General features: G+C 36.5%; 1 protein-coding gene across 1 annotated transcript; it reads left to right on the top strand.

The window, feature by feature from the left end:
• Positions 1–4,510: 4,510 nt before the first annotated feature.
• On the top strand, positions 4,511–16,231 carry LOC139708951 (extracellular serine proteinase-like). Its single transcript, XM_071620919.1, has 8 exons — positions 4,511–4,759; positions 6,238–6,378; positions 7,239–7,362; positions 9,163–9,275; positions 10,281–10,425; positions 10,871–11,055; positions 13,997–14,168; positions 15,948–16,231. The coding sequence occupies exons 1-8, from the start codon at positions 4,511–4,513 to the stop codon at positions 16,229–16,231; spliced, it is 1,413 nt and encodes a 470-aa protein (XP_071477020.1).
• Positions 16,232–21,964: the final 5,733 nt, after the last annotated feature.

Genomic DNA, 21,964 nt, shown 5'->3' with positions numbered 1-21,964 from the left:
AGCATTCCCACTGAGTCCCACTGATCAGTTACTAGCCATCCCCTTTAAATAAGAACTATCCTCCAGAAGTTTTACTTTAGAAACAAATGGATCTTCATTTTGCTTATTTATTTATCTATTTTTTAGATTGATGTGTGTTAACTGCTGACTGGATGTTTTGGGGAGACTTATTAGTTTGGGGGAGAAGGATTAGGATTGTGGTGCTGCAACACTGAAGGCGCGACGTCCGGCTGTTGTTCGAGCTCTCGGAGTGGTTACTATACGTATGGTAAATCGGAGGTTATACGTTGACTGTATGAAAATTATTGAAAATAATCAAGAGCATTACTTGTAAATGTTTATGATTATTCTGTTCCAGTGCATTCCATTGGGGTTATAGGATTAAGACTCTCCAAATTTGGTTAATAAATACTTGTTCCGTCTCATTGTTCATAATGTCAGCCACGAAAAAAAGAAAGAATGAAATGAAATATGTTGGGTTACGATGACAGTTGATATCTTTGTATATAATGTTTTCAACTGATAAACAGTATTTTGCATTCTTCGATGATATTGATTTGACCTGTTTATAGTCTTTCTGTACAATTGCATTTCTTCGGGTGTGGGAAAAAGCTCGATATATTGTGATGATAATTAAGATTTTGTGTTCCTCTTATCTTCCTTGGTATCTTAATGATAGGACCTACGTATACAGAATGCCATAACTGAAAAAAAGAAGAAACACAGTGCATTTATTGTAGGGTTGTGTGTTAGTAGTGAATGAACTGGTTTTCCCCCAATGGATGTTGTTTACTTCCTGATTAGATATAGTCTGTGATGTCGCGCATGTATAGCGATACAAGGATAATACAAAGAGAATTCAACATATTTTCACATTTCTAGTGAACGAGCCCTTGATTTACCTTTTTCAGAAAGTATAGGAAGCACAATATTACCCTTAACAATTATTGTCAGTAACAAGTCAAGGGAATGTGTTATTTTCATTTTTGATTATTTTTTTGCTAGAGATGTCTCTAAATTTTCTATATATCTTTGTACATAATACGTGCCATAACAGACTAAAAAATAGTCTTCTCATCCAAAGATGGCTGCATGGAAGATTAAAAAAATCATGTCTTCTTAATCGATGTGAAAGGATGTTCATCTAAATTTCACTGATGAGTTCTACTCATACTATTGCTACATTCACTCAATCCCCACATATACATAATTTAACCTGTCCTTTAAATTTCGAATCCTACAAGGTAAGAACATGGCAGAATGTTTCTCCCAGCTTGTGTTGATACGTCGTCATAAGAGACAGCTTCAGACTGTAAATTTTTCTCTTGGTTAGCTCCCATGCTAAAAGGAGAACCCCTAAGACCTTTTATTTTTTTTAATGGATCTACGATCTTCAAGAGGAACTTCCCATTTAGTTGTGGTTTTTCCATTCAATAACAGGTAATACAAATACAGAATATACATCATAAAGGTTAATACAAAAATATAAATGCGTCATCATAATAGAAACAATACATTCTTTGGAATGGTGACAAGAAATAATGTAACGACGGTAAAGATTGATCTGCGTATGCCGAAAAGCTGGGCTTACAAGATATGGATCATACTTGAAATACAATATGCCTATTACCATGTACCCGAAATTGATCTGCTTACAGTTAGAGCATTTGTGACCCTGTACCTCAAAACAAACAAAAAGTCGCCAGCCATGAATTTTTAGTTAAGACCATATTCTGAAAGAGTAGACTTTAAGCTTTAAAATTATGTATAACTCAAATCAAATGGACTCTCCTAACCTATCTACAAATTGGAAAGAAAGCACAAACTCGGGAAAAGTGTGAACTGAGAAAAGAGGCTCTGAAGTACAGTGTCCCAAGCGCTTAATCTTTACCAAACCATGCTGGCTGTGCGATAAATAGGACAAAAAACAGTAAGTAAACCAAAGGAGTAAAAACAATGAAGGGATTATCAGATTAAACTGAAATTAAGCATGCCTCATTAACACATTCCGCCCATAATCAATGCCAACTTTCAAAGCAGTAGCACTATTCTTTCAAAAGTTATTAGAGTTGAAATTGAAGAGTGTGGACATGGTTTTTCAGAAATGAAAAAGGGATTCTAAAGACACACCTAATCACAATATTCTACACAAAAAAATGTTCGAGGTAGACTGCTAAAAGACACACTTTCCTGCCCGTTTTATGATACCAAATTTTAGCATAATGTAAAAGAAGACCCACTCTTTCAGAAAAAGTGAAAAAGTCAAGTTCGGCTAGGTTGACGCATTTCACTTATTTTCAGTCCTCACACAAAATCAGCGTGTGCGACTTTATGTTCGTTTTGAGGTGCACGGTCACATTTTATAACTTATAGCGCCTATATTTGATGAAGGTAATATAAAAACATATACTTTAGATAGTAACTGGTTTCAAAGTATAGAGAATGTGGAACCTTAAAATTGAGATTCCATTGTTGATACACATACATTTTCATCGAACCGCACAGGTGTGACAGGAACTATGACGACAAAACAATAATTATGCATACAAACAAACAGAGTTGGTCACGCGAAAAATAGGAGGGGGAGGATGGTTCCTCAATCATTTCGTGTGTTGTTATAACTTATCATTATACCAGGATGTATAAGATTATGTGTGTAAAACTGGCAGTATTGCAGTCTCTAAATTCGATGTACTGATTTATGGGGATCAAAAGGAGATAAGGCTCGATCATTCATGTTTTAAGCTATTATCATAAAATGTCGTCAGAGGAGAATGAATCGCAAGATGTATTATTTTATGATATGGCTCAATAGTATGAACACATAAAAAAGAACACAGCCCTGAAAATAACCCTATCCCATTGGGAAGTGCTAGGGAACCATCCCTCCAAAGTCTGACCCACCCCCCTCCCCCCCCCCCCCCCCCCCCCACCAGCTCCAAGTCGCCGAGTGGGGATCACCACTGTTGCTGGTCTTGCTAGAAAACGTGACTTTATAGAAGTACGTACAGGCAGGGAGGTGGAAAGCACAGGCGCCTCAAGCCTACATCTACATGCAAAAAATAAGGGAATAATTCATCACTCATGACTATCACCTCTTTTCAAGTCATAAACGAATAAAAAGAAGATATTTAATGTGACATAAAATCCTGTTCTTCATATGATTTCTTAATTTTGATTTTTAGGAAAACATTAATTTGGCATAAAAGTTATGATTACGATTCGCTGCAGATTGGTGACTCAATTTACTGTACATAATATGCCTGTGTGTATGCGTATGTTTGTATCGCATGTGTGCTGTCCTGAACATTCTCACATCATTCACATCCTCATACTGCACAGCCGAGTTTGACGGGAATTACGCCCTATATTAAGCAAAACATGAGTAAGTCAGCTCTTCAAGAACAGACGCCACTATCTATAAACTACCTTTAAACTTTGTGATATGATGAATACACTTTAGCGCTTACAGTCTCTCTGTAAGGAAGTTCATCTCAGATATCATAACATGATAATATCGATCCTAATCGAATGATTGACTGAGAGCAATCACATGACAAGTATGCTATTTTGCCGAACACGCCAATTAAGCGGGCATAAGATTTTACTAATGCCCGGTACTAAAGACCTCTGAAAGATCCTTTGCTCAAAAATGAAAGTTTATTGGTTCAGTTGGCTACCGTGATTTACAAAACAAACAAACAAAGCCAAAAAAAACCCAAAACCAACTTCATAAGTCCATCTTAGAGGATTGGGCCACAACCTGTATAATACGAGTGACATACCGGCAAAAATTTATTCTATCGTTGGTCAAATTGTCTCATTCTGTTTTATTTCCAGGGTATAACGACCGTCTGCACTCGTCCGCATCGCCTATTGATTTTCCCCCTTTTTTCGGTCGAATTATTACCTAGCTTTGAGCTCATGCTGCATGCCTGGGAATTTCTACACAGCAAAATGCATGTAAATAATCAAGTTGCATTGTCAAATGACAAGGATCCACATGTAACCATTTAAAAATAATGAACATTAGCGTTAGTAAGAATTGTCTACCCTCTATTTCATTGGAACAGTCCAAAACATAACGGGCTCTCCCTCGCCTTTTTCAGCTGTTCAGACTGCTCCAAACTTACTGTCGGGTAGATAATTCTTTCCGAAAGCCGTCTGTTGAATGCGTATTATCTATAATAATACAATCATGACATTCTGTAGGCAGAATTTGAGAGTATTGACTTATACACAGGAAGTTGTTTTATGCCTTGCTGTATCCTGGTGCAAAGTGCATACTAGTAGCTAAACATAAAAATAAAGTATTTGCGGCGCCTGACGTGAGTCGGTTTTTATGATTCATTCACTGAGCAACCTGAAGGCTACTGCCACTTTTCCACTTTTGTTTCTAGATGAACAGGCATTTTTTTTAAATGTAGACATTTAGTCTCTTCTTGTTAAAAATTCCTACCATACATTCCTTCTTTGAAGTATTCAAATTGGTGAGGTGCAAGTGCCAACCATGCCCCGGTTCAGCAGTTTCTTGGCTCTTGTCATCGTGGTCTTGGCACTTGTAAGGGAGGATGCAGCCATCGAGAACAAAGCGACGAAGATCTGGACTAGCAGGACGCTATCAATCGGACCAAAGCCCGTCAGAGACAGTGCGTCTCCGACACCGTCAAGGCCTTCTATCCCGAGTGAGCCGACTTCAAAGCTCAGGACGAAAGCAGAAAGTCACCGGGTTCCAGGAGAATACATTGTTGTACTCAAAGTGAGCAAAAGCATACAAAATCTTGAAGTAAAATATCACAATGTCAGCAGATGAGAAAAAATAGAGATGTTACGAAATTCTGAAGTTTTTGTTATTTCCACAAATGCAAATGAGTGAGTTCGGGTTATAATCGTCACACATATTGCAATAATTTTACTTTGCAAAAACAATCTTCAAATTTCCATCGTTTTTTCTTCAAAAGAGATTCACATGTAAATGGAATATTTCAATTTCAAATTTCGATATTCGATTGAAAAGCATACTTTTAAGAACTTTTAAGAAACCTCAGAAGGGAAGTAATTCCGAAATGTTGGTCTTGTAGAGGCGTTTTGTGCGTGTGTGAACAAACAACAATGCAGGTACATTGTACGTGGAAAGTATGACCTTCGTATGTTTTTTTTTTTCTGTTACATCTGCCTAAAGATGTGTGACAAATTACCAGCCGATAATCAATACATGAAGGCCCTCAAACTATGCCTAAAAATAGTAATGTTCAAAAGATTGGTTCCGAGAGCAATTACTGATATTCATCATTATCACTAATGATCTCCATCAATTTTACTTTTTTATTTTGGTTCTAACAATCTTGCTAATTTTCAGGTTAGGACCAATTTTCCAGCTCTTTATAAGCTATCATACGCTAAGAATGTTCAAACCAATTTAAAATGCAATTTAAACATCATGAATTTAAAGAGAACAATATTGTGTTTTGTTTTTTTTTTATTGATGCAACATCTTAGAAGCTGATAAAAATAGATAGTCTATATGTATAAGAAATCCGTTACGAATTCATCTGTCATAAAACGTGAATTTCTTACACTATACCTTTCCTGGAAGCAGCTTAAGGTAATACTAGATGACATAAAATGTGCTCTATAATTGAAACATAATTTTTTTACTTGAAGACAGACTTTTGAAGAATTGTAATACTCTATTCACTATACAGGCTACATACCGGAACTCTTTGAGACTGATACTCTAAAGAACCAGCAGAGGGATAGAACATTGGACGAATTCTTGATTATAAGTAGTGGAGGGATTTACAAAAGTTTGATGCAGTCATAATGTAATACGTCTGTTCTGTAATTCTGTACAATTTTTTATTTTTATTTTATTTATTTATTTATTTTTATTTTTTATTATTATTATTTTTTTTGGGGGGGGGGCAAAAATCGGTGGTCACAATATCAACAAGATATGTATTTCCCTTTTAAATATAGGTGTACGAATTAAGAAATCCAAATGACTCGACATCCTCTCTCCCTACATGTATAGAGCATGTTGAAACGTACATATTCATTGAATTTGATGATAGGTGATTCTTTTTTGTTGCGCTGTTTTTAGTGGATATGTTGCTCGAAATGTAAATCAAGGGTATATGTAACACCTGATTGTTTGTCGCCTTTTGTTGTTATTTTTTCGTTTTAAACATTTTCTTCTTTTTTTTCAAATCAATGTGCTTGTTCTTACTGTGGTAGCGGGAGCATGAGGTAAAGAGCTTTATGGACTCGCATTCAGCCGAAGTTCAGTCGTCGGGGGTAGATTCTGTAGTTCTATCGGTCTTCACTACTGTTGCCAATGGCTTCTCGGCTCGTTTGTCCCCCGTATTGCTCCTAAAAGTAAGTAAACTGCACTCACCGGAAAACTACATAATACTAGTCCTGAGATATTTTTTTCCGTCGAGAAGAATTACTTCATGGTTATAACGCCACGACGGTTTTTTGATTTATTTTTCAACTTTTACCATTCGCATAGATATCCTTTACCATGTGTTTAGCTGTGCATTATTAGGAGATATGAAAAAAAAATTCATTGGGTAAAAAAATGAATTAATTGATCCATTCAAGCCAAAAATTGATAATTTCATCTTTCACCACATGAAATATTCTGTCCATTGCACTCATATACATTCATCATTTGCATATTAATAATATGTTTGAAAGCAAGAGATTATTAAGCAGAGCGGTGAAGGTTGAGGTATGAATTTTCTTCAATTTGTCTTCCTCTACTACTGAAATTTGTAAGATCGCAACAGCTGAACAAACATATGGGAAAAAAGAACCACGAGACTCGAACCTGTCATTTCCTGCTTTCCGTGCAGCAACACTATACTACTAGGCTATCCCTGGTTGCCGGCATTGACACGATGAACTTTGAACAAGTACCCAAGCTCCAAATTCCGACTCTGTTCTGTTAATTCAATCTATCTCCTATTAATTAAATTTGTAAGATCGCACTTGCTGATCTATTATAACAAGGAGATGAAGAATTAGACAAAATATGATGACTAGCTTTGATAATGATGTTGATATTTCTTGTTTTGTCTTGAATCATGGAATTAGTTGTTATTTAGCTGGAACGACATGCCGTGATACCTTGTTTTTCACAGTAAAATCTAATGAAACTGCCTACGCCCTTGGTAATCTGTATCGAGGAACTCTCATTTCTCTCCTCTCTATCTTTGTACATACCGTTCAAGTTCTTGGAGATGGATGAGGTGTCTTACATTGAAGAGAACAGCATCGTTTGGGCGCAGTACTCATGGGGAGTTGATCGTGTCAATCAACGCAGCCTCCCGTTGGACTTAGACACCGACTTTGCTGGTATGATATGATTTCATTGAAAAGACGCGATGTTCCTTTTCAAATGATAAGAAAACCGCGCAATCATTTGAACACTGGTTACGACGGTTCTACAGTGTCAAATAATTGTTATATTAGGGAGATGTTAAATCATGCGCGGAATGCTTGGAACGAATGAGGATTTTTTTTTTTGTATGTAACTATGACAGAAACTTATTACACATGGTTTATCAAAACATACTAGTAGGTTAAGAATTTGATATCTGCTTGCTGACTAACCAATCCATCAATGCTATCTAGTGAATCTTTTGCGTCACATTTTCATTAGGTTTTGGCAAGACACCTGTGTTACCTACGTTCTGGTTTTTTGGTGGGTTTTGTTGTTGTTGTTGTAGTTCTATTTTCATTCCTATTCACTGACCTCCGAAAGTGACGTTGGTGTAACACTGCAGATGTTGCAACTATATTTCTTACCATCATTTCTCAGTCTGTCAGTACTTCTTAAAGAAGAAATCCCCTCCAAAATTTTAAAGCTTCATAAGGAAAAGAAAAGAAAAATCTTTACAGAACAGTGCAAAAATGATCAAAATCGGATTAGAAAAAAGGAATTTATGACATTCTGACATTTCAATTTTTTTCCGGAACACACTTCTTGACAAGTCCTTAATAAGAATACTCAAATCAGCAAATTGATGATGTTATGCTCTCACAATTTCTTATTCATTTCACATACACGAATGACAAAAATTGTATAAATATAAAACTTGCCCTAAAATTACTCAAAAGCTGTATAGATATAAAACTTGCCTTAAAACAACTCGGAATAAAAAAAAACCACACCAAATTTAACATGTTATATATCTCTAGGTATGGTAGTATACTTTTACCTGTTTTAAAAAAGATAATCTTTCTGAATTTTATCTATGTAACATGCGTTAGAATTTTGAGGACATGACATCATCAACTCGCTCATTTGAATATTCATAAGGACTGGTCAAGAAGTGTTTTCCGAAAAAAAAAACGAAATTCCAAAATGTCACATCTTCCCTATTAATTATCCTATTTTTGTCAACTTGAAACGTTCCGTGGGGATTTGTTTTCTCTTTCTTTTATAATTATTTTTTTCTGCGGATTTCCTCCTAATTCCAAGGGGCATGCTTACATTGTGTCCATTTTAATAAACATGTTCCAATTCTTCTTTGGTTTGAACTACAAGAAGAATGAAACCTATAATCATCGTCTGTAAACCGAGGATATGCACCACTACTAATAGAGCACATGAATGAATATTTGAGGAAAATTGGACAATCCGTTAAAAAGGTAGGAATTTTTAAAGTTTTGGTGCTGACATCGCTGGATGGAAAGACTTTGTAACGTCATGTTTGGCAAATTTAGCATATTTTGACTTTTCTGGCATACTGAAAGAGCACTTGACCTCTATTTTGGAAAGCAGGGAGTGATATTAACACATTATGTGAGTAACAATTGAATCTAGAGAATATGAAATTTTTGATAAAAATGAAATTTTGTGGAATTCTCTTAAAATTTTCTTTGCATATTTCTTTTTTTCAAAACGTGGCGTTACAAACTATATAGTAGTCTTTCCCTCAAAAGATAACTTTAAAAATCCATTACTTTCCAAGGGATTGGTTGTGTTGTTGGCCATGTGTAAAAATTTTGCTGCATTCACTCAAACCACAGGTATATTTGGGTTTCATTCTTTTGAACGATTGCCTTAGACAAGCATTTCGAGCATGTACATGACCGAATCAGGTCAGAGTATTTTCGTTTGCTATTTCTTACTGTACTCTGTGTATTCAGGTGACGGAAACGGAGTGAGCGTGTATATTCTGGACAGTGGAATTAATCCGAACAACACTTACTTTGGTGGCAGAGCTGTCGTTGGTACGGACACTGTTGGAGGACAGGTACTTGTTTTACATACTAAGGAAATGAAATACATGCATACAACCGTTAAAGAATTTAGCTTGTTGTTGTTTTTGTTGTTACTGTCGTTGTTGATTTCTTCCATTTTCTAATTATATTTCTCGTTATTATATTGTGAGAATCACATGGCATTATATCGTGTTACCTGTCGCCACTCAATTTACTGCCGTTCATTTTGTCATTGCAGCTGGTGAGCGCCATATTCAACCTCCATACTGTAGTATATAATTCAGGCGTACACGCTAAACAAGAGGTGACAGTTATGCAACAATAAAATCATATCCTTGCAAAATAGTCTTAAAAACATACCTTTCTAACTTTTTCAAATGCCAAATATTACACTTGAAAAATTGCACGCCAGATCGTTTAAATTTTGATGGTAAAAATGCAAAAGCTCCTCCGTGTGGGACGGTTATAGCCCTCTCACCCCCCCCCCCCCCGCGCTGATGAGAGGTTTAAAAAGATATGAATAGTCATAGTAATAGCTTAGATAACTGAGTAGTAGAAATAGAAATTACACAATTACGTTTCTTTGGGACTCTCCGTTACAACTTTAACGACTAACCAACGTGTCTTATCTTTTATTTATTGAAAACGTTTTAAATATTCCGCGAAAAGTGCACACTAATTTCAATTCTAAAAATTAAAAACTCGTGCAAATGGGAGACGGGGTATTCCCCTTATCACAACCATTCCGCTCTGTCGCTGCGCTTGAATTATCAAACTTTCAGTTTATTTCCCCGAAGATTTAACACTTTGATTGAAAATTTCCCAAGTATTCCACCAGATGTTGCATGTCATTTCAATACAAGAAATGTAAATAAAGCTCTTTCCCGGACGGCACCCTAAATTGGATTGATATGTTTTCTTAGAAAGGTCCACTATTTCCAACTTTGACCTCCCCCTCCCCCCCCCCCCCCAAAAAAAAAATAATAATAATGATAAAAAGTCAAGTTGGAGCCTATTGCTTCTACTATCGTGTTTCGATCCAGGATGGAATTGACTGTGATGGACACGGAACGCATGTCGCCGGAACGATAGGGGCAGACTCTTTCGGTATTGCCCGAGCTGCAACCCTGTATGGGATACGTGTTCTTGACTGCAATGGCAGAGGAACGCTGACTGGATTACTGGACGGTAAGATTTGCACATCTGCAGGAAAAAAAAAACCACACACGCTTATATCAATGACTAAATGAGTGAATGAATAAATCACTAAACACACCATGAAACGTAAACGTACAGATAGATGATTTTGTGTACATTATTGAATATAACACAGAGTAGTAAGCAAATACTTAAGCATTTATCACATTAAGTTGCATGCAACGTGCAATATTTAAAAAATTAGGACAAAATTTGACAGGAATCAGCGAACAATACTAACTTCTTAAACAGCATTTCAAGATATTTGTTTCTTTTTAACATTACGAAGTTTATTCTCACTCATATAGAAGAGCGGTCTCATGCACCAGTCCTTCATCCCGTTGTTATTTCTCTCTCCCTCCCTCTCTCTCTCTCTCTCTCTCTCTCTCATCGGGACAACGTGCGGTTGCCTTTCTCCCTATTGATACATAAGCAGGTTTGGATTGGGTCAGAAAAAATGCCAAAAAACCAGCCATCGTTTCGATGTCCCTGACTTCCATAGGCTCCGATGCCCTCGACGCTGCCGTGAACGATGTCTACAATGATGGTATTACAGTGGTGGCGGCAGCGGGGAATGACGAAGCCGACGCATGTTATTATTCACCTGGAAGAAACCCCAATGTAATTTAACCTTAATAGACATTTGTTTATCCACAACTCCTAAAAATAAGATGAAATAAAATAAAATTGTTACATAACGTACATTCACTTAGAAATAGCACAGTAGACGTATATAACGCAAAATACGGACAGGGGAGCCACACATGGGCTATAGGGCTCACAAAAGTAATTATTTTACTTTTGCCCTCAAGGCATGTGAGCCCTCATGCGATGCATTCCTGTACACATATACAATGAACTTATTAAATTATGGTTAAAACAGAGTAATGAAAAAGTATATCACATTAAAATACAATAAAGAAATAATTAAACAACACCCAACAATTTCCCAACATTCACTTTAAAACTAACTCAAAGTATACCTTCACTCTATTGAATGAAATTAAAGCATCCCCGAAAAAGGAAAAAACAAAACAAAAGATAACAACTTCATACGATAAAAATATCAAACATTGTGCAATATAATTATTTGGAAGTCTATCGACTGTATCATAAGCACGCTTTCCATTTTATTCTATTTTCTATCGTACTAAACTTATTGACTTTCATTCTTTTCCGCCTCCTCTTGTTTAGCACCTGATCCTCTGACTACATGCATTGTCATCTTAGTGGGGCTTCGTTTTTTACATTTTAGTGGATAGTTTCGATTTTACAATCGAGTGAAGACACTTGATTATCAACTTGTTCAGAAGTAGTTTTCTATTCCTTATTACTGGAGTCAATGGAAAGTTTTTGCATTAGAAAAATACTGCGGACAATTTAACAACCTTTGCATTTACAAACTCTGAAAATAATCTACATCTAAACACCCCCCCCCCCCAAAAAAAAAAGCTCTGGAAAAGACGGTTAATTGTCATTATAACTCAGTGGCGGATCCAGAGGGGGGCGCAACCGGCGCACGCCCCCCCCCCTTTATTTTTCGTGAAAAACAAAAGAAATAAAAAGAAAAAATATGAAATGAAACCCGGAAGTGCCACCAGAAATATTAGTCACGCCCCCGCTTCACAGAATTCCTGGATCCGCCCCTGTAACTGCATAATGCTCCTCCCATGATACAATCACAATAATGCTTCCGCTGCGGAAAAAGGAAAAGGTGACAGGAGTACTGAGTTTCAAGTGGATATCAAGCGGACAACTGCAGCTTCAACAAATAAATAAATGAATATAAAAGCAAATAATAGGGATACCATCCACGGATTTCTGTTTATGAAAGGTTACCGTAAAACAACTTGAATAGGGACAACGAGGTAAATAGAAACAAAACCGATGAACGTTGATTCTGCATATTTCATATTGGCTGTAACTTTTTTCACAGGTTGAAAGGACCATCCAACAGTATCGAGAAAGTGGTCCCCCTGATGTGAAACCCCCCACAGTCTTTAAGGGTACATTCGATCCCCATAAAAATATAAAGATATCACTAGATCAGGGTGGTCAAAACTTTCCTGCTTCTGTGGCCACTGATTGACAAAATAAGCTGAACATATACACCTGAATCTAGCCTTTTAGAACATACATTACTTCTTCGAATTTACACTATTTACTTCAACAGGTATTTATGAAAACATAACTTTTTCTTGTCATAGGCAAAAAAATAAATAAATATTAAGACTGTGGTGAATAGGAACACCCTGGTGTCGTTAGATGGCCCTTTAAAATTTTTTCATGATTAATTGCTATGATGCCATAGATAAGCCAGTTCGAAGTTAGCTCATTATATGAGCTCATTAGTCAGAATGACCTTTCTTTTTTCTTAGACGGTTAGGGGCACTTCATTCATTTTTCAGAGCGACATAATGCATAGGCTTTACGTAACAATTTTAACATGGGATTCATCAATCCTTTTCAAACAAAGAATGAAATTGCGTAGACCATGCAGATGACCCGATTGATCTGTCAATTAACACTTAGGAAAGCATCCATCTCATTATTCTGCATTGAATGTTACCAACAATCTCTTTCTATTGATATTGCCAAATTCCACTTTTGCTGTAAGGTGGATGTGCTGGCAAGCCTCATTTATTAGGATTATACGAATAATCATGAGTATCACCTGCTTATCCGGGTGATTTTTTTGAAAAACTCAACATGCCTGTTTGAACAAAGTACCCTTTTTCTGCTTATTAGCAAAGGGGGACTGCAAGCTTGCCTATTGCTCTGATATGTTTGTAATGCCTAGCTACAATTGTAGCTTCCGAAAGTTTGAATTTTTGTTTCGAATCTGCTGACAAGGGAACCATAAGATCATGGGTATAATGCGATTTCAGTTTTGTATCCATAGATGAGAGTGGCCCTGGCTGTCTTAATCCTATCTGAGGCGGGAAAGGTCTGGTATTAAACCCCGCCCCTATACCTACCCTCTGTCGCGTATGTGATTCTTTTTTCCACTGGCTATAAGACGGGCCAAGACTCCTGCATGTTTTATTACCCTTAACACATTTGTTTAGATCAAACCCATACTTCAAGTGTCAGATTACAATTACTGTAGGAACTCCCAAATACTCTAGCCTCGTAATAGTTAAGTACTAGTGAATCTAGAGTGTATGATTACCATTGTGGGTGGAAGAAGTAGTTTGATTTCAAAGAGTTCTGACGAGTAACACGTTTATATTTTAGCTCCTGTCGATGTGTTGTTAACAACTTTATGTATAAGGCTTTCTACATCAACATAAAATATCCACCTAAAGATTGAGTCGTTGAGCTGCATGAAAGACAATATACAATTAGAGGAACATTAAATTGATCCTGATTCATCCCGTTTTGCGGTATTAAAGGTAAAGAGGGACTAGTAGGCGGATGAACTCCCCTGTCCGATACACGAAGTGGTTTCTGTATCAAACCCTATAAACAAGTGTAGAGTGCATGAAAGTTATTTCCACATGACATCACAACTCAAACGTAATTGGACGCTTATCTATTTTTTTAATACTTACAATGGCAGGTATTGACTGTGGCTGCGACCAATGATAATGACAATGAACCCGCGTTTTCCAACTATGGCAATTGTGTTGATCTGTACGCTCCTGGGGTTTATATTACCAGTACCTGGTACACCAGCGACAATGCTACCGCAACGATCAGCGGCACGTCGATGGCTTGTCCCCACGTCACTGGTGAGTTTTACGGGGACAGCAAAAGTCAACTCCATGTTTTAGATGGCATAAACTCTACTCCAAGAGCACATGTGGCCCCAATCACATCCATGTGCAAATTAGACGAGACCCGTGGTATATAGCTGTGCAATTGTCCCAATGCAGTGCACACCAGTCTTCACTAGATTTCTTTTCCTTTGAATGAATCAAAGAAAAAGTTACTACACCAATGTTTTTTTTCTCCAGTTTTAATGATCGTGCAGATTTTTTTTTTAATATTTCTTAAGGGGAGCTATAAGTGGCGAAATATTTGCAAAAATCACTGAATCATAATTCTGTACAAACTAAAGGAAATGATGACATCATCGCCTTTTATCATACTGGGAATGAAATCTTAACCGATATCAATGTGCCAATGAACAACAGGGCAGTTCTATAACATAACAAAAGAGAGCGCACACTGGCTGCACTTCATGAAATAAAGAAAGTCACACGTACAATAAGATACAAAGAAAACGGAAAGATAAATTTGTTTATGATCGAAACTTGAAGTTTGAAATATTACTATCACTAAAATTCCATTCAATCGTTATCTCGACCATGACCACTTTCAGGTAATCACATGAATTTGAAACTGCGAGTGACAGGAAACTCCGTAATTGAATAACATTCTATTTCGTATCAGTGAATTAAAATCAACCTGCCTTACGCGGTTTTTAACTAGCAAGAAATCAGTTTACCTTCACCTGAGTCATAATGTGTGATGCTTCTTCAAAAAAAAAAATCAATAACACTCTGATTAAACATTTATGAGGTCAAAAGCGCATTATAGCTACTTTTATTTACATTTAACCCTACATCATGCATGTCATGGTTATATTTTACAGCATATAAGAAATACTAAGTTTCTTTACGTGAAAAAAATAACGAAATCCAACGCACATAGCCTCGAGGCATAGTCATAAAAACATGAAGAGGTATACAAAATGATAGTAGCTGCCACTTCATGCTGGTGCACCGCTCAAATATAACGTATCAATTCACTTACTGCTCTGTTACTTCTTCCATATTTTGGCTATGGATACATTTTGGTATTTGCATAACTAGTCAAATGGATAATTATTTTACAGCGCTTTCTAGATGTTTATATTGTTGAAGATGATACTCAGCCTTATTTGAAGAAGAGGAGAGAATTCTTGAAATACATGTCGATCACACCAGGCTATATGCACTACTGCAGGACACAAGGGCATAATGATGATAAAAAAATCCGGCCAGCAGTCGTTATCTTATTCATCATACTTTATTGTGCATTCATATATCATCAATGTGATTAACCATTCGTACATTCAAGAAAGATAATCACTCGTTTGTATTTTTTAGGTCATATAATTGATCACCATTATATTCTTCGCTTATTTATAAGCATACATGTACATTCGTTGTCATCGCATATCATGGCTGTCTCAGTATATACCTCGTTGAAATTGTCATTTAGTTACTCTTATACGTATGACGGCATTTCCCATGATCATCATCATTGTTGTCAATATCATATTTAGATGCTGCTATCTTACATTATCAAGACTGCTACAAATGGTGACGATAAAATTATAAGGAATAGAGGGATAACAATGATCAACTGACTCAATAATAGCTCATTATGATATTGACACTAAACGTAATAAGTGGCTTTCAAACCTACTTTTTTTCTACACCATACTATAGGCCCTAATCGAGAGTTATCATTCGGAGTGTACATGTATTATAATAGAGGCACTTGTTGTGCTTTCTCTGTAGGTGCAGCGGCCATAATACTTCAGGAACATAATTCGTACAGCCCCCGTCAGGTCAGGACAAAGATCGTTAACGACGCCACGAAGAACGCCATCCCGAATGCATGGTCCATCAACAGGCTCCTATACACACCCCGCGAGGTACTTACCACTACGGGGCACACCCCTCGCAGTCAGCCTTCTCATGTAACAGTGCGTGGTCAGTCTTCTCGTCTGAAGGGCACACCAGTGCTCTTTATCCCACTCTGCCTGATGGTCTTGATCGTCACATGGAGGGAGAATAAATGATAGAATCACACCGATGGGCATATTGCAGTCCAATATCCCTTTAAAGTCCTCCCCCCATGATTTCAAAATGTATACTGTCATAAAATCTTTAGTTTTCTCTTCGCAGAAAGAAGGAAATGCTCGAAATAACATTACTTGGAATAAAAATAAAGTTTCAATTCTGTATTTTTCAATTCAACTTCAAAATTTATTTCATTTTTCCGACATAACATAATATTTCACTTCCTTTGATAACGCAGAATGAGGTAAGATGAGCATTGCTGAAGGAAAAGGCTATACAATAAATGAGGAACTTTAGAGTAATTATATATTTGCGTTCTTCGCAAATCATATGCGTGCTTACTGAAATCATCCCTCTGAAACTCACTTGCGTTTTTTTGAAGTTTGTGTTGATGGTGTTGTCTTCACCACTCAGATATGTAAGGGGAAGATCAAAGTCTAGGAAAAACAAAGTCTGAAAGTGGAGAAAATAAATTCCTAGCTCATCGTCTGATATCGCAGTAGATGACTTCAAATAATATATGAATGTACTCTCAAAACATGCGATATACAAACTCATGGATGAAACCAGTACCCTGATTCAGGAATGAAATGATTATTAAATGTTCATCTTGTTTTCACTCATTATTCTTATGGGACGAGTGACAATTTCTTCATAGGAGTAGGCCTACATTGTATACAGGGAATAGTATATTCGGAGAAGTATTTTCACTTAATCATATAATATGTTGAAAATTATTTCGTAATTGGTGTGAGATCACGAATCACCAGTTTCTGTAAACCATTTTCTTTTTTTCCTTCTCTCTTTTTTTTTGTCTTTCTTTTTGTCCAAATCGAGTGATAAAACTTTTTTCAAAAGTACAATGTTATGACTTGAAACTTGTCTTCTTTCGTATGTCTCAAGAGAATACATTCAGGGTCCCGTTGAATAAAACTTTTTTAGCAACCTTTTCAGGTTGGGATTTGCCCAACCTGAATTTTTTAAGGTTGCTAACCTAAGAATGTAAAATCCGTTGCATAAAAACTCTTTGAGCTTCCAACCGGATCCGGTTGGAGTTTTATGCAACGGGCCCCTGATCATTAAAATGTGACGTCAGTATGAATTCATTTCCTAAAATCACATTATTGTCAATATCTTCATAAAAAAATGCCCTGGAGCGCGTGAGGCGGGCGGACCCCGCGTTAAAATTTCAAAATGCTCCAAATAACCAGTAAATGATTTTCCATATCATTATGTCTCAGACAATTTTGAGCATTTGAAATTTGGCGTGCACACACGTCCGTGCGCGCGCGTAATTAGGGAGCTTTAGATTTTCGCGACTGGGACGTTCAGAGGAAAAAAAAAACATGTTCTACGCATGGGCAAAATGACGTATGAAAGTCGATTTATTCATAGCTCGCGTAGTCTGAGTTTTCACTGCACGTTTTGTGGTATTTTCAGGTCCACTCAATCCTAGCCTTTTGCAAAGGCAGCTTGCTATAATTTCAGTACACGCGCTCAGCAGCACGTGACCGGCGAGGCCATTGCGAGCCGCCTTTGAAAAAGGCTAGCTCAATTCACGACGCAGAGAGCTGCTTGACGCACTGATCATAATTATGGTTGCGTCCTAGCGTAATTTAATGCTACTTTTGAGCACGACGCAGGAGAGGGGAGAACGTCCAACGCAAGCGTCGTTTCAAACGTACGCGCTGCATATAATAAAACTCCCTATTCACACGTATATACGCGTAAGTAAAATGAAATTGATTTCTTTTTTTTTATGGAATCGATTTGTAATATCATGGATAATAATATGTTTACCAAATTCTAAGTCTCTCCGATGTGACATGACGTCATACTGGCTCGCCAAAGTTGAAATTCCGCGCCAGCGTCAATCTTGAATCCGCTGTAGCTCATTAGAATGGACAGTAAGGCCATCTCTCAATCAAACTTTTGTATGAAATAAATGAATAAATATTTTTGTTTGTTTTTTCCTGTTTGTCATCACCAATGTCGGGATGCGGCTCATCCGGCATTGCGGCCTTGTCGCCGACGAATACGGTATTCAAATTATAAATCTGAAGTGCACGGTCCTACGTCATGGAACTATGATGTGATTACGGTAGGATTGATAGCATCTCATTCGATAGGACTTGTATACAGACAGTTGACTCTGCCAGGAACCTTGGTGTAAGACTAGATAAACATATGACATTGTCCACCCATGTAAATCAAATTTGTAAAACAGCCTGTTTGCCTTGCGGAAGATTGGAACAATTCGTCCTTTCCTTTCTAATAAGTCGACGTAGAAACTTGTTCATGCTCACATAATGTCTCGTCTTGATTTCTGCAACGGCAGTTTGTATGGTTTATCGAACAATGAAATCCAAAACTCTCCTGCTAGGTTGGTTACACGTGCTCGACTCAATGAACATAATAAAGTCCAATATTAAGACAACTGCACTGGCTGCCAGTAAAGCAACGGATTGACTTCACCATCTTAATCATGGTATTTATGTGTTTGCAAGAACTAGGCCCTATATTTACAACAGCTGATAACAAAATATCGTCCAGCAAGAAATCTTCGCTCTTAGTCCAAACTTCTGTTGTACACCCCCACAAATATCAACACAGTTTTACGGCACAAGATCTTTTCAGCTGGCAGCAGCAGAGTTATGGAACAAATTACCCACGTATTTCAAGTAAACCAACACAGTAGATGATTTTATGCGTTTGTTGAAAACACATCTTTTTAACATGTCCGTGGACTCGATCTAACACTACACAATGTTTGTCACAGCTCTGTAACTTTTCATCTTGTTGTGCCTCCTCTCTCTCTCTCTCTCTCATGTCTATTTTCTTAGACATTACTCTATTTTTGTGATATGCACTATACAAATACGGTGTATTATTACAATGACGTCTCATAAACTGTTAAACCAATTTTGCAGCTGAAAATAATCATAAAAAGTTGTTCATTGTACAGATGACCTTTACTATGCAACCGCAGGCAGGTAACTTTATGAACGGGAGCGAGGCTGGAGAGATTTTGAACACATCCCCTTTTCCTTCTCTTCTCTCTAAATGACGTCGCTTTTAAATTTAGTATACCTATGCAAACAAAGATCAACCTCGAGCTTAAAAAATATCAATAAAATTCGACCAAAGGTGCAATGACATCATGTACACTGTACTTAAATAGCATCGTCGTAGGGTCTCTGTGTCTGACTGTCTGATTACCGGTCTTCGATTGCGAAACATTTGATATCCTTAATGTTGTTCAGTTAAGCATGATGCAGTAGAAGTTATTGTGTGTGTGTGTGTGTGTGTGTGTGTGTGTGTGTTGGCATGCAGTCATCAGTCAACATGGTGAAATTTCCCTCTAATCGTCAAGCACCGCAAATGGTGTCGTAGACCAATCAAATCCCCAAAACTACAATTTCGTTTGGTTATGCATTTCTTTTCTTTTTTTTTTCATTACGAATTCTAGTAGTCACTGCTGGTATTTCATGGATGAGGTCGCGTAAAATATCTTCCATTGATTTCTTTGTTAATCATATTCTGTTGTCTATTCTGGCTGCACAAATTTCAAAAGTGTCCTAATTCTTAGATTCTGCAGCCTCCTAAACCGACAACTCACTTTAGAAAATTTAAATACCTATCAGTATTTCAAATTTTGAAATTTCTAATATTCCTTTTGAATTTTAAACAACTATAATAGCTAGTTCCATCTAGTTTGTCAAGATGTAAGATATGCAGTGGAGCTAAATGTTACAAATTGAATTTACAAAATGACCTCAATGATCTACTCTTGCCGAGCCACCATTCAAGTCATGACTGTTACACATCACATATCTACATACCATTAGATTCAATCTCCCAGTGTATTTAAAGAAAAAGTGAAATGATATGTCAAATCAAAACACATGAAATCAAGAATTGATTCAGTCCTCCACTTCTGTTTCCAACCTTTTGAAAAAAAAAAACCGCAACAAACACAAGAAGATTTTGGCAGAGGGACACTCCTTCTGATAGTAGGTTTAAAAATCACAAGACCAAGGCGGTAGAAATGATTTGCCACGTTGCATCCTTTGACCAACAAAAATGTTTCATCTCCAGTAGCATACCAGATTCTGTATCTAAAGATTCCCCGTTCTAAATAAGGGTGTGAACAATAAGCTTTGTTAGGTGGTAGAAGTTTTTGCGAAAGAAAGTTCAAAGGAGTACTTGATTTGTGTTCTAGAACTTTTCGCGAAAGAGAATGTTAAAGACAATCGGCAAACTGTCAGCACCCGGGTTAAAGAACAATTTACTGCCATCTATTGTTCTTGACCTCTGCAGGAAAATTACACACACACATCGGATGCCTCGTCACGGTATCATTCAAGATTAATAGAAGACATAGCGATAGTGATCATGTGCTTATCTTCAAAGTTCCTGTTAATGGCGTGTTATATATATATAATATTTATATGATATATGATATATATATGATAATGATATATATAATATATATATATATATATTATATATATAATATATATATATATAATATATATATATATAATATATATAATATATATATATATATATATAATATATATATATATATATATATATATATATATATATATATATATATATATATTGACAGCAAATCTTGCACATATAGACGTGGCTGGTGTTGGGTAGCACCCCTTTAACCATCGAGCTTTCGGGCGAAAAGCCCTTCTTCAGGATCTATACAGTCAATGACAACAACGTATAAATAAAATCAACCTAGGTATAAAATCCAGTCCACATAAGAATACAAGACCACACTCAGCACCAACAGAGTTAAGTTTTGTTTTGAGATTGCATTTAGTAATAGTATGCTGATTTGTTTTTTGTTACAAAATGCGCTGAATTGAGGTATGTTTTATGTTGAGTATATTTTGAAATGTATAGTATAAGAGGCTAGTTGAGTTTAGTATAGTTGAGTTTAATATACCTAGGTTGATTTTATTTATACGTTGTTGTCATTGACTGTATAGATCCTGAAGAAGGGCTTTTCGCCCGAAAGCTCGATGATTAAAGGGGTGCTACCCAACACCAGCCACGTCTATATGTGCAAGATTTGCTGTCAATAGATTTACTGTCCTTGCACCGCCCCGCCATGTTGTGGTTAAGTCCTTTGATGTCAGTATATGTAAATATATATGTATATATATATATATATATATATATATATATATATATATATACATATTTATATATATATATATATATATATATATATATATAAACATGTATATATCCTGCATCACAAAACAAACAGAAAGTCGCCAGACATGAAATTTTAGTTAAGAGCATATTCTAAAAGAGCAGACTTTAAGCTTTAAGATGATGTATAACTCAAATCAAATGGACTCTCCTAACCTATATAAATATTGGAAAGAATGCACACACCTAGGAAAAGTTTAATCTGAGAAAAGAGGCTCTGAAGTTCAATGTGTATTCAAGCACTAAATCTCTACTAAGCCGTGCTGTCTGTGCGATGAATGGGACAAAAGAACAGGATGTAAACTTCAGGAGCAGCAGCAATGAAGAGATTATTAGATTAAACTGAAATTAAGCATGCCTTATTAACACATTCTGTCCATAGTTAACGCCAACTTTCAAAGCAGTAGCATTATATTTTCAAAAGTTATTAGAGTTGAAAGTGTAGAGTGTGTACAAGGTTTTTGAAGAAATGAAAAAGACACACCTAACCA

This window comes from Diadema antillarum, unplaced genomic scaffold, assembly GCF_040938485.1.
Source record: "Diadema antillarum isolate AM-2024a unplaced genomic scaffold, OU_Dant_1.0 seq00001391_RagTag, whole genome shotgun sequence".
NCBI classification, from domain to species: Eukaryota; Metazoa; Echinodermata; class Echinoidea; order Diadematoida; family Diadematidae; genus Diadema; species Diadema antillarum.
This window is presented reverse-complemented; position numbering and strand designations above follow the sequence as displayed.

Coding starts and splice junctions, on each gene's coding strand:
- LOC139708951 (XM_071620919.1), top strand. CDS start 4,511: ATGCCCCGGTTCAGCAGTTTCTTGGCTCTTGTCATCGTGGTCTTGGCA. Junction 6,379..7,238: donor CCCCCGTATTGCTCCTAAAA/GTAAGTAAACTG, acceptor ATACCGTTCAAG/TTCTTGGAGATGGATGAGGT. Junction 7,363..9,162: donor CTTAGACACCGACTTTGCTG/GTATGATATGAT, acceptor CTGTGTATTCAG/GTGACGGAAACGGAGTGAGC.